Below are 14419 nucleotides of genomic sequence, written 5' to 3'. Positions count from 1 at the left end.
TGTGATCCAGTCTCAGAATGCTGGAAACTATTTGGTGCATCGGTTGACGGTTGTTTTAGCGTTTTTCTGCTTTATGCGCCCCAGAAGTGCTCTACTGTTGCATACTGGTCGCTCCACGCACTCCCTATGGAATTTTGATGGAAGGCCCAAATTAACGAATGGCTTGTTTATACGTTACCTTGTGTGCAGCCCAATACGAGTAGGACCAAAGCAAGCATTACTGATGATGATGTTTAACAATAGAAGTACTCGAGCACAGTGTCCCCTACGTGGCGTGGGTGCAACAGAATAAACTTGTAATAATAGCAGACATATGTTCAAATGAGAGCGGTGAGAAAATGTAAAATCACTTCATTTCTAGGAACAGAATGCGCTGTACAAGTATCCTACCATATGTCATTTGGTCACCGAAATCTCCGAGCTGTGAATTTGTTGAGGCTCGGCCAGATGCGTCGTTTGTGGGGATGAGTTCCACGCAACTGCGCAACCGAGAACAAGCACATACAAGCACTAGCCTGTTCAATCTGACTGACTGTCTAACAATTGTCTCACGCCATGCCTCCCAAGACAGGCCACAAACCTCGAAGCTTATGGTGTCGCTCACTTCTTGGACTTCTAAGGATATCCAGGTGTTTTATGCAGACAACACATTATATAGGGAACTTATATGGTAAAACGAGGGGATTTCAGTCCAAGAATGCATTTATTGCTTGAAATGTTGGAGTACGTCACACAGTACTTGATCTGTATCAAGACAACTGAGTGAATGCCTTGGAGAACGTGAAGAATCCACACTAACATCCCGGAAATGCCCAACGGATTTGGGTCTTACCAGAGATAGATTATCGCCTCGTTGGTGCTTCAATTGAAGGAGATGGTGTTGAATCCAAGCTTCCATTGGATGCAAGGCCTGTGGCTCATTCCGATAAGCAACGAATGTGGGTGAAACTCTTGTATTAAAAAATACAGCCGAAATGGCGGTGAAACCAGATTCAACTGCCGGTGCTGAACACCTGTCATCTGTGGTGCGGCCAAATAGTACGTTTCTGTCATTAATGCTATCTTTAACAAAGTCACCACGTAAACAACAAGCAGGGCCACATGAATGATTCAGCGATCTTGTAATAGGTTTTCGATGTAAATTACTTTTCCTCTTCTCATTTATCTTTCCACTGCGGCTAGTCTCTCAAGTAACTATAGGACAGGTCACTCCAATGGGAATTCATGAACGCTTCCCCTCCCCCCTACCACAAATTAACCTGTAATCCTACTTCAGATCATTTGCAGAAATGGAACAATATACCTCGACAAATCCTCTCATCGGCACACGCATTTGTTTTTGATAGTTGACTCAAGTGAATCCAGCTGAATCTCTCGTTCATGATGATCCGCTTGGACCGAATGTTCTGCGCAAGGCTGCCTCATTATCCAGTTAGTACGATATCCGGGCTATCGCAGTATGTTGTTGTCTAGACGTAACACATTCAATTTAAGAGGATCCTCACAAACGAAAGATTCAACTGGGTTCAGTTGAGTCAAAAACACACTCGTGTGCAAGTGAGTGTATTTGTCGAAATCTGTCCAATATGGGTTCAGGGACCGTACGTACCTGATGAGTCCCAAGAAAGGCGAAACCGGTCTCAGTCTGCTGAAGAGTGCTGCGTCCAAGGCAAATATACCTTTTTCCTAGTGTTTTTTTAGTATCCAGTGCCATATTGGAAACTTGCTTGGATAGCGACGCAGCGCAGTAATGTTTTCAACAAATTTCCAATCCAGTGTTTTTTACCCACTGGGTGGGTAATCCTTTCTTTTGGCATCATACCATTTCTTGGTATATCGAGAATTTCAAGTATTTGTTTCACACTTTCGATATGATGTTTCAGGCCACGATGCACCACTCATTTTCCCATCACTCGGTTTTTTCTTTCGAAAACGGATGTCCCAAAAACACAATTAACTGACAATCCATAATTCAAAAATTTTCCAGGGTAACGGCACATCCACTTGGAACTACCATTCTTGTCGGTACACATGAACGAACAAATTGGATTGCGATAGTGGAACAAATTGATGATAACATGAGGTGACAGGGAACAAATGTAGCAAAACAAGGTTTTCATCTCTGAGCTGAAAGAGGGTGGTGTGTCTTCATTGACGTAAAACCGGTGATTGAAGACTTTGCAAAAGCTCGTTGATCTGGTTGGTCAGCGGAAAATTGTATCGAAACTGTAGGTCGTTGGAGCGGTGAATTTGAGCACGTCAACTGAACTAGAACATCACTCGTAATAAACTAACAGTTGATGAGCTCACCGAAGCCTACAGGATAAAAAACCACTGTAATGAAAGATAACGACTGCAAATCAGTTTGGAAAGATCGGTAATATCGTAACAGAATCGAAAAATCTGGTGAAATGTTTGTGCGTTTCTCTCCGAAGTTTCAACATTCAAGTGGCCAGATAACTTCCGATAACATGATAAAAGCCGGACACCGCATCCGGCCAGGTTTCGGTTTGAGCAGGTTGCCGTCGTTCAAACTCCTAGCCGGAATCCCTCTGGTTCGTGACATAGGTTCCCGCTGATGACTGCGGCACAGTATTACTTGGTTTTAGGGTGTACTGCTCTCTTTGAAGGATGAGAATAAGAGTTAGAATCATGATGCCAGACTTCATCGTTGTTTTTAAGTTTTTACTTTTACTCATGTGCAAAACGATGAAATATGGTTTTGGTGATCTGGACACAGTGCTGTCGTAATTTCAAGAACTCTCACGGCCATTGGTTGATCAGTCCGTTTCGGGAAGTCACCGATAAACTACTGGGAGAATTTTTTAAGTGCCATTTATTAGGATTTTTCATCCCACCCACATTCACCTTGATTATGAAAATTGCCAAGTTTTATGTAGAAAATTCCGATCAGTTGATTTCGATGGTCTTTGTTCCGCCTTTGAGATCTCTCAGAGAAGAGACTTTTTCGACCTGGAATATGCGGGCGAGATCGCTCTCATATCTGCAAAAGAGTGGGAAACGCAAACTAGAAAAGTCGATTATGGTCACCCAGTTCTTTGGTATGTGCTTTGCTCTCACAAGGTGCAAAGTCTTACAGTTTTTGGCTGAGAACCAAACACGTGACACTGAATGTTATGGTGTTGCTCTGACTGGAGTGTGACAGACGAAGTCAACGCACGAATCTCAAAGGCGGAGATTGCTTTCGCCAATTTGCGCCACTTGTGGCATTAGAAAAAACATCACTACAGTGAGGACTGTATCGTCGGACTTGGTCATTTCGGGCGAAGGGTATGAGTAATCACTTGGTATTTGAACACCGATGCCTAAAGCCAGCTAGGGCCAGCTATTCTGGTATGAGGTGATCAGGAAACACATCTTTGGTGAAGCAAACGACAATTCAGCCATCAACTATTACATGCTAACCTGGTTGAGCTATGCATGCCGAACTAGCGCATGCCGTGACAAGCGCAGTTTTTCGCGCATAAGTTTGCAGCGGCGGAAACTTACAGATGAACCGAATTTGACGTGGAGAAGGTAATGAAGAATGCTACAAAAAGTTCGGGTGCTGTTTGCCCTTCAGGATGGACTTCATGTGATCCTTCCTGTGCTTGACGAGTGACGCTGAACAATATGTCGGTTAACTGATGTCAATAGAGTTTATCCTATCAGTTCTTAAGCAGACTGCTTAAGGTATGGACACAGGATGTTTGTGGTAGGTTTGCCATAGGATCTCCTTCCTTATCCATTTCTTTCCTCCTTCCACTGTAAGGATGTATTCCAATAAACCGATATGATTTTACAATGTTCTCATCTGGTGTTGGTGTCATCGCAGACGTAGCTTGGCTTTAGGAGAGTGGGGATTGAGTCCCCTTCTACTAAAAACTACAATACTGTAAACAAGAAATGTGATATCATACAATATTGTCTGTGTCGTGGCTCTGCTGAGTGTGTTGTGCCAAACTTGAGTTATTTTTTTTGACTTGTTTTGGGGATCGAGGCAACCAGAACGACAGGTGCCGAAATCGAGACGCACTGGCAATGTGTCATCAACATGACTAATTTGTCAGAATGGGTTGAAACAAAGGAAAATTCGTCTGTTCCATGATGCAAAAAATCTGTGTGCGTCTTACCCTAAGGTAAAATTAAACACTTAGAAAGTTGTGAATTTTGTCTTACTAAGAGAGTGACGGAAAAAAGCACTGTGAACTCGACTGGGCGTGAGAGTTTGCTCAGTGCATCGTGACTGTGGGCTGACGATTTCTCCTCGACTGTCGACGAAATGCTTGGTCGAACAAAACATCATGTCTTGTTCCGCCCCTATGAAAATTTCTAATGCAGTGGAACAAAACGCCGGGGTTTTTTCCCCAGCTGGTTTGCTAATCTTTTTGAGACTTTTCGATTTTTTAAACCACTAATTGTCTACTTCCCTGGTCAGACGTTTTGTCCTTCATTCAGGGATCACTTTTGGGAAAAAAATCCGAGGGTTAAAACCCGTTTAAGTGTTTGCTTGTTAAAACAATCTCATAGTTTGTAGGAACCAACCAGTCGAAAATTTCTGAGTGTTCTTTGCGTACCAGTGCACTTCACGTGCTGTACCGGCTGGGTCATCTTATTCACTACTACAGAGGGACTCAGGTGGAAAAAAGATTCTATTGTGGACAAAGAATTACCTAAACATCTTGCCCTTGGGCAAAAATAAGACTAATCGGAGTGAAATAACTCATAAACTGTTCCAGTTTTCGGCCCATTCCACGACAGCATACCAGTCAGTAATTTGCAGTTTTGATTTTGTTGACAGGTGTATGGTTGATTGAATTTTGCATAGTTGTGTACACTTTGTCCGTGGATCCTTGATGAACCCTTTTTTCGTGTTTTTTTTTCGGTTTCCAATTTGTTTGAGGTATTTCCACTTTTACCGAAATATGATATCATCCTGCCGAAGAAGATGAAGTTTCAGCCTCGCTTGCTTCTTGAACAAAACGTTGTCTCTTAACTTTCAGTTCACATGTGGGAATCCTAGTCGTTTTTTCATGATGACAATCCATTACCTCGCGTACTTATTTCTGAGCTCAAAGATGCAACCTTCGGGTGTTTTCTTGAGTGATCGTGGACAGCAGATGTGCAAGAGGTCAGTTTATGCAGTGAGGGAGCTCCAGCTGAGTATTCTATAAAAATCCCGTCTATAGTATTCACGGGTATTGCGAGCAAGGGCAGCGTTTCCGACTAATTTATCAACCGGCTCTTGCAGCTACAAAATACGGAAAGATGGGTAGGAACACAAAGGTTTTGGAATACAACCTCACAACATAAGTGAATGTTGGGACTAATTGCAGGGAGTCGGAGAGAATAAAGGTTGTTTGTTTGCCACACTGAGGCCTGCCAGATTCACTAGTCTTGTTTATCTGTCAGTGCCCTTTCCACAAAAACCACTAGTCGAAAACAGTGGACATGTTCGTTACTTCAAACAGTGCGCGAATAGGGGTACAAGATAAGAAAAGGAAGCCAGAGTCAAACAGGAAAATACAAGTTATGTTTTAAAACCACTGTAAGGTTATACATTTACTCTGAAATCTTTTGTAAAGCTGACCGCCTTGAAGATGTTCTTGAGGGATAATTGGTTAAGTCGGGAATCCATCGGTCAGGTCACCTGTACGGCTCACAGGAAACGAGTGACAAACAGCCAACTGTCAATTAATTATTATTTAACTGCGTACCCCGGCGAAGTAGGTCTTTGTCGACCCGATCTGGCGAGGAGATGACGCCAAAGTTTTGTATGGAACTGTCAACCGTACGTTTTAGGCTCAGGGTGATTATCAGATGCGAACAAAGTGAATAAACCGTCAAAGACACGAGCGAAGAGCGGATTTTCACAAGATGTCAAAAAGTCAACATGAATATAGGTATTTCGAAACGTTTTAGAATATCTTATGGATATTTGGCGCCAGAAAAGGAAATGACTTCCAATTAATAGATAATTCCTAACACCAGTGCCCCCAATGGCGATACTACTCACATGCCACGGCAGTAGTACGCCTCCGTGAGTTTTATTCCAGAAAAAGTTTCCTGTTCGGTGAGTGAGGCGTTATTATGAACTCATATCCTAATATTTTTTTCTTGACGAGGTTGATTAGAACAAGAGTGCAGTAGTACCGTGGCCGTTTCGAACCTTTGAGATCTTTGGTTTTTCAGTTTGGTGCCACAGAATTTTCAATCCTAAACACCAAGCCCACTTTCTAGAGAACAATCTGAAGTAATCTGCTTACTCTAAGGTCGTTGCTCGTGAGAATTCGAGCTCACCAAAGCGGTTTCTCTGAAGATTGGAATGATAGCCATGACTTCAAAGGAGTTTTGAAAAATTAGTGATATGATTAAGCACATCAACAGCCTTCGTAACCACGTTCTTTTGAGAAATGTGCAATTGCAATAAAATAACCATTTCTCTTTTACTTGCTCGAACCTTTGTCTCACAACAAACCTGGGTGGGATAGCGTGTAGATCACCCCCCATACATACTTCCTGGTGCTTTCATTCACGCACGTGTAGCGTTAATTTAATTAGGCGTTCTCATAGTTCCTGGTGGAAATTTATCTTCGTGTTGAGCATGACATGTAGAACTGAGCGAAAGGGGCTGGATTGCGTGAGCATGTTTTACCTACACCCCAAGACACAACACGAGCAATATGGAGAAAAAACTAACATAGTAGAACTAAAAGTTGATTGCAAAAGTGTCGAACCAATCTGACTGTGTTTGCGTGTGTACGGGAAACCGATGTCCCCTGTCTTCACTTTTGTGTGTGTATGTTGGGGTTAGGTGCAAAAGAAAAAAACCAAACAGGCTTGTTAGCGTTTGGAACAATTTCCGGAGCTACCGAAAACAGAACAGTACCAAACCGGAGTGACTTTGTCAACAACCTGCAAAAGTTTGTTTCGGCTAGTTCATCTTGAACACAAGGCGACACAGGTGGGATGGGGGTGGGGGCACACACACTCAGACAGGTGCGCTCCGTCTGAAAAAACATGGAAAACCGTTAGTTCCGCAATTCATTATTTTCCGCCTTGAAAACTGTGTGTTGTGTAGAGCTGCTCATAGCCCTCTGGTCTGTTCAAAGCAATGTTGTAGAGACATTTTTGCAGTGTTGGTATTAGCATTAAATGTCCTTTTATTGTTTACTGTGGATAGTTCATACAGCTAGGTGAACCAACTTCAGTTGAATTGCGGCCAATAAACTTCCGAGTGCGACAGTCGGTTCAGGCGAAATTGAAGCCAAACAAGTGATAGCTCATGTAATTACGGCTACCTTTATATCGAAACTAGCTTCGGAGAAAACGTTCACCAACTGTTTTACCTTTCGGACAAACTTCCGAGTGCGACAGTCGGTTCAGGCGAAATTGAAGCCAAACAAGTGATAGCTCATGTAATTACGGCTACCTTTATATCGAAACTAGCTTCGGAGAAAACGTTCACCAACTGTTTTACCTCACCTTTCGAACAACTCAACTGAACCGTTGCGATGCTTGCACACTTTTTCCTGTTCCTTGTAAACGCTGGTGAACATTGTACCTATTGGAAGGATGACATCAATAATTTTCAAACTAATGTGAATATTCAATGGGTAAGGGCTACGTTTTTGATTATCACCGTTCTGTGCAACAGGACATCCTTCAGTGTTGGAATTTTCGCTGGGGTTTTTATCTCGTAGACCATTAGGTCGATTGAGCGATCAGTGGTAGTCAAACAAGCCAACCGATCCAATGATAGTCACCCGAAGAAGGAACTTCTCGCACGTCAGTTGCTGTTTATCTTAAAATTGATCAAGATATATATTACTAGTTTGGTATGGTGGAGCTGAGGTTCTGTATGATTAGGCTACTGCTTAGCTGCGTTGCCGAAAGACTTAATCCCATCCAGGTGATGCACTTTTCAATCGACCGTGTTCTTCGAGCTTCATTCCCAGTCGGAGCGGCATCATCAGAACACAGTTGAGTAGAATTGTGTCGCTGTCTATAAACAGCAGGAGCTGTACCACTTCATCAGGATTGCCATATTAGATAATACTGTGACATATAAAACGATGGTCTACAGTGCACAATGTTCTGCTAAGTCTAAAACAGCTGTTGAAGGTGACATGTCAATATTTACCGAATGCTGAGAGCCTGGTCAACACAGCACCCACCAGAAACAGCATTATCTCTATTAATGGAGATGTCTGAATACCGTTCAGCTGGAAAACAGATTAGCAGATAGCAGCCAGAGGGCTTCGCAGCACTCCTATGGTTCTTGCACAATGCATTACCAATACTGTTACGAGAAACAGGTAAACTCGGAGTATTTCGATCAGTTGAGAACAATTCGTCCCAAATATACACACGTTGTGAATTTGGCACGAAAAAGGAGCGTAATAAATAACGTTTCCTCTGCAATACAGTTGAACGTTGATGAGTGAATCCAACGAGTTCGGATGAAAGCTGTACGTTGCTTCGAACATTTGATCGATGCCCTGAGGTGATCTGGCAAAAATGATTGCAGCTGACTATTGGTGATTGGCAAAAATGCACAATTGTTTCGGATTTCCAGTTCTAAAATGAGCACAGAAAGTAATTTCTAGTACTTTTTATTTCGCTGTAGAAACTAGCAGTGTATACCGACCGGATGGAAAACACTGCTTTCTGCTAAGCCAAGCAGGAAGAGTTGTCTCTGACCGTTATTTATCTAAACACCAAGAAATAATTATTCTGACAGCGTGTAGTCACATATTAGCAAAATGGTGGTTTTGAATGAGAATCTGAAAACTCTTGGATTCGGTTGGGGTCAGCTAACCGAGGACTCTTGTAGAAATCCGTTTTTATCATTTAAACCAATCAGTATTGTGAATACGGCGGTTTTTTAAAATTTGAGATAGAGTTTGTACAGGTGGAGAAGAGTGAGGCTAGTCGCTACGAGTTTTGGGGACAAAAGTAATGATTTTTGGTTTTCTGGGTGTTCCTGCGTACAAGCAATTTGTTTCAAACGTTTTTGAGAAATGTCTGAAGAGGAATCACTTATATTAACCGCTTGCTGTGCTCATTAGAAAGAAATGTTGCAAACGACTGCTTGATTTGAACAGGCTTATCTTTTATGATGAAACGACCGGCGTTTCTTACTCTCCTCTGTTGTCCTTGAGTTATTCTTCTTGTCTCTCTGGTCAGAGGGAGGTTTGCGTTGAAGGAAGGCGATCCAAAGGAGAGCCTAGTTTATCGTGACAAAACTATGGGTTTTTATTATACTTCAGGTGGCACTGTTCGCCTGTATTGACACAATTTACTGGATGTTTGAATACAATAGATTTTAATCGATCCATGGCCCGCTTGGCACTTTGACGCTTCGCACGTTCGCGGTGACCGGGTGGAATCAAAGGGCGTTTCTGATTGGATACTTCAAGCCCAAGGTCGGCTTTGGTTGCACGCAGTTGAATACCCTGAAGAATATTTCTCGGAAATGGTGGTCGCTTGAATTCATATTGCTATTGCTGATGCTAATGTAAGCTTGTAAAGCGTTGGTCTCGCCAGAGATTGTGTCCATTCTGGCAACCCTGTACCAAGAAAGATCATTTATTGGTAGATAAGGAGATCGATTATCCTTCAGAACCCCCTAACACAGTCTGTTATTCGTGGGTTCTTTGTAACCTATCCGCAAACAAGGCAATCTCACAACAAGCGGCACCTTATAGTGTTTTTTGGAAATGTGGACAAATTTGTAGGGGTTCTCGAGAAATACACTTATCTGCAAATCAATTTGTTTTTCACGAGAGACTCAACTGAACCTCTCGTTTTATAATATTCTACAACTGAGTGTGATGCACATGGGCCGTCTCTTGTTTCAGTTGGCACGATATTCGAGATAACTTAAGGCGGCATATTCGATTTTAGAATACCATAAAACGAGAGATTCAGTCGAGTCTCTCGTGAAAACTAAATTGATTTGCAAATGAGTATATTTCTCGAAAACAGTCCGATTTGGATTCAAGTAGATCATAAGGTTGACGGAAAGTCGGGGACTGCGCCTACCTGATGAGCCCTGAGAAGGGCAAAACCGGTCGTGGGCTGTCGAAGAGTTTTCAGCAACCTTGTGAGTAGAATAATTTGTAGGACTCTTCTTTATAAAACTAAAGTAACTGAGAAATAGAAACTTCAACTATCCTCTGATTCAGATAAAGCAACCCAACAAGGTAAGGGCTTGTCATGCCAAAATAATCCAGCTACTATTGTCGGTTTTGCTGCACAACCCTGTGCTGCGAAGAGTATGAAGTACAGTTGAGTCTTCTGGCCCAAACATACCGCAGTAAGAAAATCTGTTTTGTTTTTCTGATTGAAACCAGATATACTCACCTCAGAAGCTATTTACCAGCTCTCTTAGGCATGTCAGCCTATTCATTCGTGATTAGAGAGGTTTGACCCTACCATCGAATAGCAGAATTATTTCTGCTAAGTAAAAAAGTCACAAGAGCCTTGCACATGGCAAATGCTTCCGATGTGGAGAACAAAATTCAAACTGACAAACTGGAGAGAGAGAGGATGCGAGAAAATTTCAATGTCACTTCGAAATTGCTGTCCAACTTGATTACGCTTTTGGCGTTTGCATGATTACGGCTGTGCATGCTGGCTAGCTGAAATACACACACACACGCCCACTCATGGATGGACGCATATTCACTAGCCTGTTGATATGTTTTCGTGGATGTAAGCGCGTAAGTTTGGACGGAGTACGCTGCTCTCAGGCCTTCAAATCTGTTGGTCTCCTTTGACGTTAACTGTTACAGGTACTAATGGAGATCCTTAGTGGTTGTGGACCAGTGCGGTAGCCTGCACGACACGATTTCGGACAGGGGATGGGGTTGATTGGACGTGCGAATAAAAGTCACAATTGATTGTCAAAACTGACAACGATTAGTCTGCTTCAAATGTCCGATTTCGTAAAAGATGATTCTGATAGAATTGCGCTTCTGGGATGAACAAGAGTCGAGATGATGAGATACATGAGAGTTGGACAGTTGATGTTCAGAAAACTAGGAGAAGTTTGTTCACAATCTGATCAGTTCTCGAGCGAACGGATTTGAATTGTTTGGACGGAAATTGGCAAACCACAGTCGGTGGAGATTTGCTATCAAAGAGCGTAGAAGTTTATTGTTAATCGGCTGTGTCTTACTACGAATATCGATGGTAATCCAAGTAGATAAGAAGGACATGTTCGTAGACTAATTGTGTCCTAATGTGTACGACAGGGGATGCGCTAAAGAATCAACAGAATGTCTCCAAGACAACTGGAAATAGTATATATGTGAAATTCTGACTATAGAATCTCGGACGGGAATCCGTTGGCCACGGAGGGTAACTGTGTAGTAAATGACTGAAAGTAACAATGGATGGATATCAACAGGACTGTTGTTTAGACTGCTCAGATGTCATGAAAATACTTGAAGCATCCCGCTACTGACAACGCGAAAACCGACAATGAAATCGGACCAAAGTGAGTATAAGGATATGGCCTGCCTGAGCTTACTTGACGTCAGTTTTTATAAATAAGTGAAAGCTAGGGCAATGGAAGGCGTGTGGTCAATTCTAAGAAATTTTACGTCTCAAATCGACGTCCTCTGTTAACTACCAGTCTGTTTCAGCTAGCACTCGGTCTTCAAGGTCACTAGTATGCAGAAATCAAAGCGCCCATGCAGTCAGACTTTACGGGAAAGTGGTCATGGCCTCAATGCGTCAGTAGTCCAAAGCGTTATTTTACAACTTTCTCCTTCCCCAAAGTTTTGTTTCAGATAAAAAGAAAAAGGGAGACTTTTGATTACCGTGAGGCAAGGTGAGCCCGCATGTTTTCCTATCTTCCAAGGTTAATTCAACAGAACTGACGTCCGAAACCATACAGGTCCATCAATTGTGACTTCAGATGCGTTGAACTTCGTTTGCCATACGAGTGTCGAACAAAAACACACTTCTCGTTTCAGTAGGTTTTGGTAAACATCAAGTCTACTTGCAGCTGGATAGCGTTCCGCCTTTGACAGAAGATCCTTGTCAGGCCAGGTGAATAGGCGTCTAGCTTGATCAAGTTCTAAGGTAGACAGGGAATCAGTCAGCAAGATCTTTTTTCGACTAGATTAGCACATCAGTTTTGCACGTCGGTTAGCTGTTTTATTGGTTAGTGTGGGTGTCCAAAAATTATTGGGTTAGGATGAATTTGACATCTTTTTGATCAGGCTGGTTTTGCGGTTCAAGGTGCTTCGGTTGGTGACTCTTCTTGGTAAATTTCATTGCTCTGTGTCGGTTCACAACTGCTACTGGAGTTTGACATTATGTGAACTTTTGCTTAGCTTAATCTATTTACGTCTGCTATAAGTTACTTCTGTTGATGAATCCTCTTCCCTGATAACGGTACAATTTTGTGTGTCAGTTCAACGGATCTATAACCATTTTTAGCGCTCTCTTCTATTCTGTTCACACTGGAACGCTTGGTGATTTCCACCGCTTAGCCGAATCAGCCGCCATCACTTGAATTGTAGCCCCCTGGCTCTAAACCTAAAAATACTCTAGATTTCTTTCTGCATATCCGCCATTGCTGAGTCCTTCAGTAACACTCAATATTCGTCTGTGTTTTCGATGGCCTGTTTACTTTTCCTGCATTTAATGACTGGTATGAAATCCCCCAACTATTTCTAGTGAAGATTTTGTCCTGTAAGTGAAGCCAATCTATGCTGAAAAGCCGAGAAGCACTGTACACCGGTTTCATCCGTATTGGGAATCATCAGCAGTGCGCATCTGACGAAACTCCGAAGAGTCTCGAACCCGCGACCTCCCGGATAGTAGTTTGAACACTTAACCGTTCGGCCACGAGTGGCTAATCAGCAGTGTGATTAACTCGCACTTAGACAGGATATAGCGCCGCTCATCCTCCAATCACGGGATCCGCATCACGCGGTCACACGTGTTGACTGGCTCATCGAGCAACGACTTCTTAGATGGAAGTTTAACTCATCGGGTGAAGTTTATTCTTCCACTGAGCTACTTATATAATGTTGGTAGTGTGAAGAGCTTTGGGATTTTTGTGGAGATTTCATCCTGTAAGTGAAACTAATCTACGCTTTCTGTCCGTGGTTGCTTTTGCCGCAAATCGGTCCCCCAATGGCATCAGCGCAGAGCGCTGAGTCGTTCCTTTCTGGACGTCTTCCCACATACTAACCGATTTTAGGTTCCCTCGAAAGACTTTTCACGTCTATGGTTTGACTGGAATAGCGACGTTCCCAACCCTCCTCTGTGTGTTTTTGCCACAAGTCACAATCCTTCTTGAGTAAAGCCTAAGCAAACTGGCTAGGTATCTACTCTATTGAAGTGTGTTCTTTACTTCATCTTGGGTTGCTGCATGATCAGCTCCTTGTGTGAATAGGGTCCCTATCCGGCCAGATATCAAGAAGGCAATATTAGCTAATACCACTTTGTGGTGGACGGAGGGAAAGTTCGAAATAACCCTTACTAAAATTTGGTAATGGTACGCAGTGGTTTTTTACTTACCTGACAACCTTATCTTCCATACAGTCTAAGAAGTGTGGTGCGTCCGAAGTTTACTCTAACGACGGAAAAATTTAATGGAGGCATTTAGACTATTAAGATAATTGCAACTTCACTTACTTTAAGGCGAATCCGAAAGTCCGTTTAAAACTTTCTGTTTGAAATTTGCCGTAAAGCTGTTTATCAAGCCCGGGGATATTGATGGCCCTATTGCCAGGTCTTTTTCTTGAGCGTAAATTACGCAGTCGAAAACGAAGTGAGTTGGATTCAGACTTCAACTGTGTCTGTTCTAAGTACTGGTAGAAATTTCAGTTGAACATTCCTCAATCCCCTCATGCTACCAACAAAAAATAAGTAGCTCAGAGGAAGAGTAATTTCATAAGATGGGAAGGCCTCACTAAGAAAGCCAGTCAGTTGATGACCACGTGACTGAAGGATGAGTGCTGCAATGTCCTGCCTAGCTATGAGCCAATCACATTGCTGTTCAACCGCTTGTAGCCGGACTATTCTGTCCAAATTAATAATCGGGAGGTCGTGGATTCGAAACTTCATGGAGATACATATTTTTGACGATTCCAAATATTGAAGAAACAGAACAGAACGGTCATTAACAAATCAATTCGGTTTTCGCGGGAGAATCAACCGAATCTCTTGTTTATGATATTCTACAACTGAATGTGTTGAACACAGGCCGCCCCATGTTTCAGTTGACACGATATTCGAGATATTGCAGTATATTTTTATGAAGGAAACTTTTCACAAGGTGTTTATAACAGTTGAGTCTCTCGTGAAAACCAAATCGATTTGCAAATGAGTGCATTTCTCAAAAGCAGTTCCATTTGCGTTCAAGTAGAACATAAGGTTGACGGGAAGTCGG

General features: G+C 42.5%; 1 protein-coding gene across 1 annotated transcript in view; it reads right to left on the bottom strand.

The window, feature by feature from the left end:
• The window catches only part of T265_10893 (hypothetical protein), a gene marked incomplete at both ends in the record, with an annotated part of 34605 nt that overhangs the window by 8419 nt on the left and 11767 nt on the right, over positions 1 to 14419 (bottom strand). Inside the window, 2 exons of the mRNA XM_009177401.1 lie at positions 9306 to 9458; positions 11976 to 12091. Coding sequence (XP_009175665.1) covers positions 9306 to 9458; positions 11976 to 12091 — 269 coding nt within the window. The remainder of the gene's footprint in view (positions 1 to 9305; positions 9459 to 11975; positions 12092 to 14419) is intronic.

The sequence above is a fragment of the Opisthorchis viverrini genome (assembly GCF_000715545.1).
Source record: "Opisthorchis viverrini unplaced genomic scaffold opera_v5_416, whole genome shotgun sequence".
Lineage (NCBI taxonomy): Eukaryota > Metazoa > Platyhelminthes > Trematoda > Opisthorchiida > Opisthorchiidae > Opisthorchis > Opisthorchis viverrini.
This window is presented reverse-complemented; position numbering and strand designations above follow the sequence as displayed.